Source organism: Passer montanus, unplaced genomic scaffold (genome assembly GCF_014805655.1).
Source record: "Passer montanus isolate IOZ18808 unplaced genomic scaffold, ASM1480565v1 scaffold2143, whole genome shotgun sequence".
In the NCBI taxonomy this organism is placed as follows: Eukaryota; Metazoa; Chordata; class Aves; order Passeriformes; family Passeridae; genus Passer; species Passer montanus.
In genome coordinates, this window is record NW_024366752.1 from 1,289 (window position 1) to 2,627 (window position 1,339).

At 67.1% G+C, this 1,339-nt stretch overlaps 1 protein-coding gene across 1 annotated transcript; it reads left to right on the top strand.

The window, feature by feature from the left end:
- Window positions 1-372: 372 nt before the first annotated feature.
- LOC120502289 (DNA-binding death effector domain-containing protein 2-like) lies at window positions 373-1,196 on the top strand (the record flags this gene model as incomplete). The annotated part of the gene is made up of 2 exons (XM_039709561.1): window positions 373-844; window positions 1,168-1,196. Coding segments are annotated over exons 1-2 (334 nt in total), but the record flags the coding sequence as incomplete, so codon positions are not given.
- Window positions 1,197-1,339: the final 143 nt, after the last annotated feature.

The window sequence follows — 1,339 nt, forward strand, 5'->3', positions numbered from 1 at the left end:
TGTGTCCCCTCACCCCTTCCTTGTCCCCCAAGTGCCACCATCCCTGTGTCCCCTCACACTGTCCCCTGTCTCCCAGGTGTCCCCCATGTCCCCTCACCCTTTCCTTGTCCCCCAGGTGCCACCACCCCCTGGTCACTACCACCCCTCACACTGTCCCCTGTCCCCCAGGTGCCACCCCCGTGTCCCTGCCACACTTTTGTGTCCCCTCACACATTTTCCTGTCCCCAGGTGCCACCACCCCCGTGTCACTGTCACCTCTCACACTGTTCCCTGTCCCCAGGTGCCACCCCCGTGTCTGTGCCACCCTTTTGTGTCCCCTCACAGTGTCCCCTGTCCCCAGGTGTCCCCTGTGTCCCCTCACACTTTTTCCTGTCCCCAGGTGCCACCCCCGTGTCCGTGCCACCCTCACCGTGGAGTCCCTGCGGGCGCTGTCGCAGCTGCACTCCCCGCCCGGGGGGGGAGGTGCCAGCCGCCACCGCCGCGGTGCCAGCGGTGCCAGCGGTGCCAGCAGTGCCAGCGGTGACAGCAGTGTCCCCCCGATGTGGGAGGAGGAGGACGAGTGCCTGCACTTCCACGGCATGCTGTCCCTGCACCGCCTCTTCGAGGTGCTGGCCGCGCAGCTGACCCCGGCCGACGTCACCGTGCTGTCCTTCCTGCTGGACGAGGCCCTGTCACCGTGCCCCGGGGACGGTGACAGCGGGGCCAGCCCCCCGAGGGGGCGGCGGGACCCCCGGGACGGGCTGGAGCTGCTGCTGGAGCTGGAGCGGCGCGGGCTGTGCCACGAGGGGGACCTGGGCCTGCTGCGGCAGCTGCTGCGGCTGCTGGCACGGCACGACCTGCTCAGGTGTGTCACGCTGAAGAGGCCGAGGCCAGGTGAGTGTCACTGCATTGTCACTGCATTGTCACCTGTCTGTGTCACCCTGTGTGTCCTTGTGTCACCCCCGTGTCCCCCAAACCCTGCTCTGTGTGCCCCCCGTGTCCCCCAGCCCGACCTGCTCAGGTGTGTCACCCTGAAGAGACCGCGGCCAGGTGAGTGTCACCTCATTGTCACCTGTCTGTGTCACCCTGTGTCCCTCTGTGTGTCCCTGTGTGTCCCTGTGTGCCCCTGCCCGACCTGGGCCTGCTGCGGCAGCTGCTGCGGCTGCTGGCACGGCACGACCTGCTCAGGTGTGTGACGCTGAAGAGACCGCGGCCAGGTGAGTGTCACCTCGGTGTCACCTGTCTGTGTCACCTGTCTGTGTCACCCTGTGTCCCTCTGTGTGTCCCTGTGTCCCTTCTGTGTCCCCTGTGTGTCACCCCCGTGTCCCCCTGACCTGCTCAGGTGTGTCACCCTGAAGAG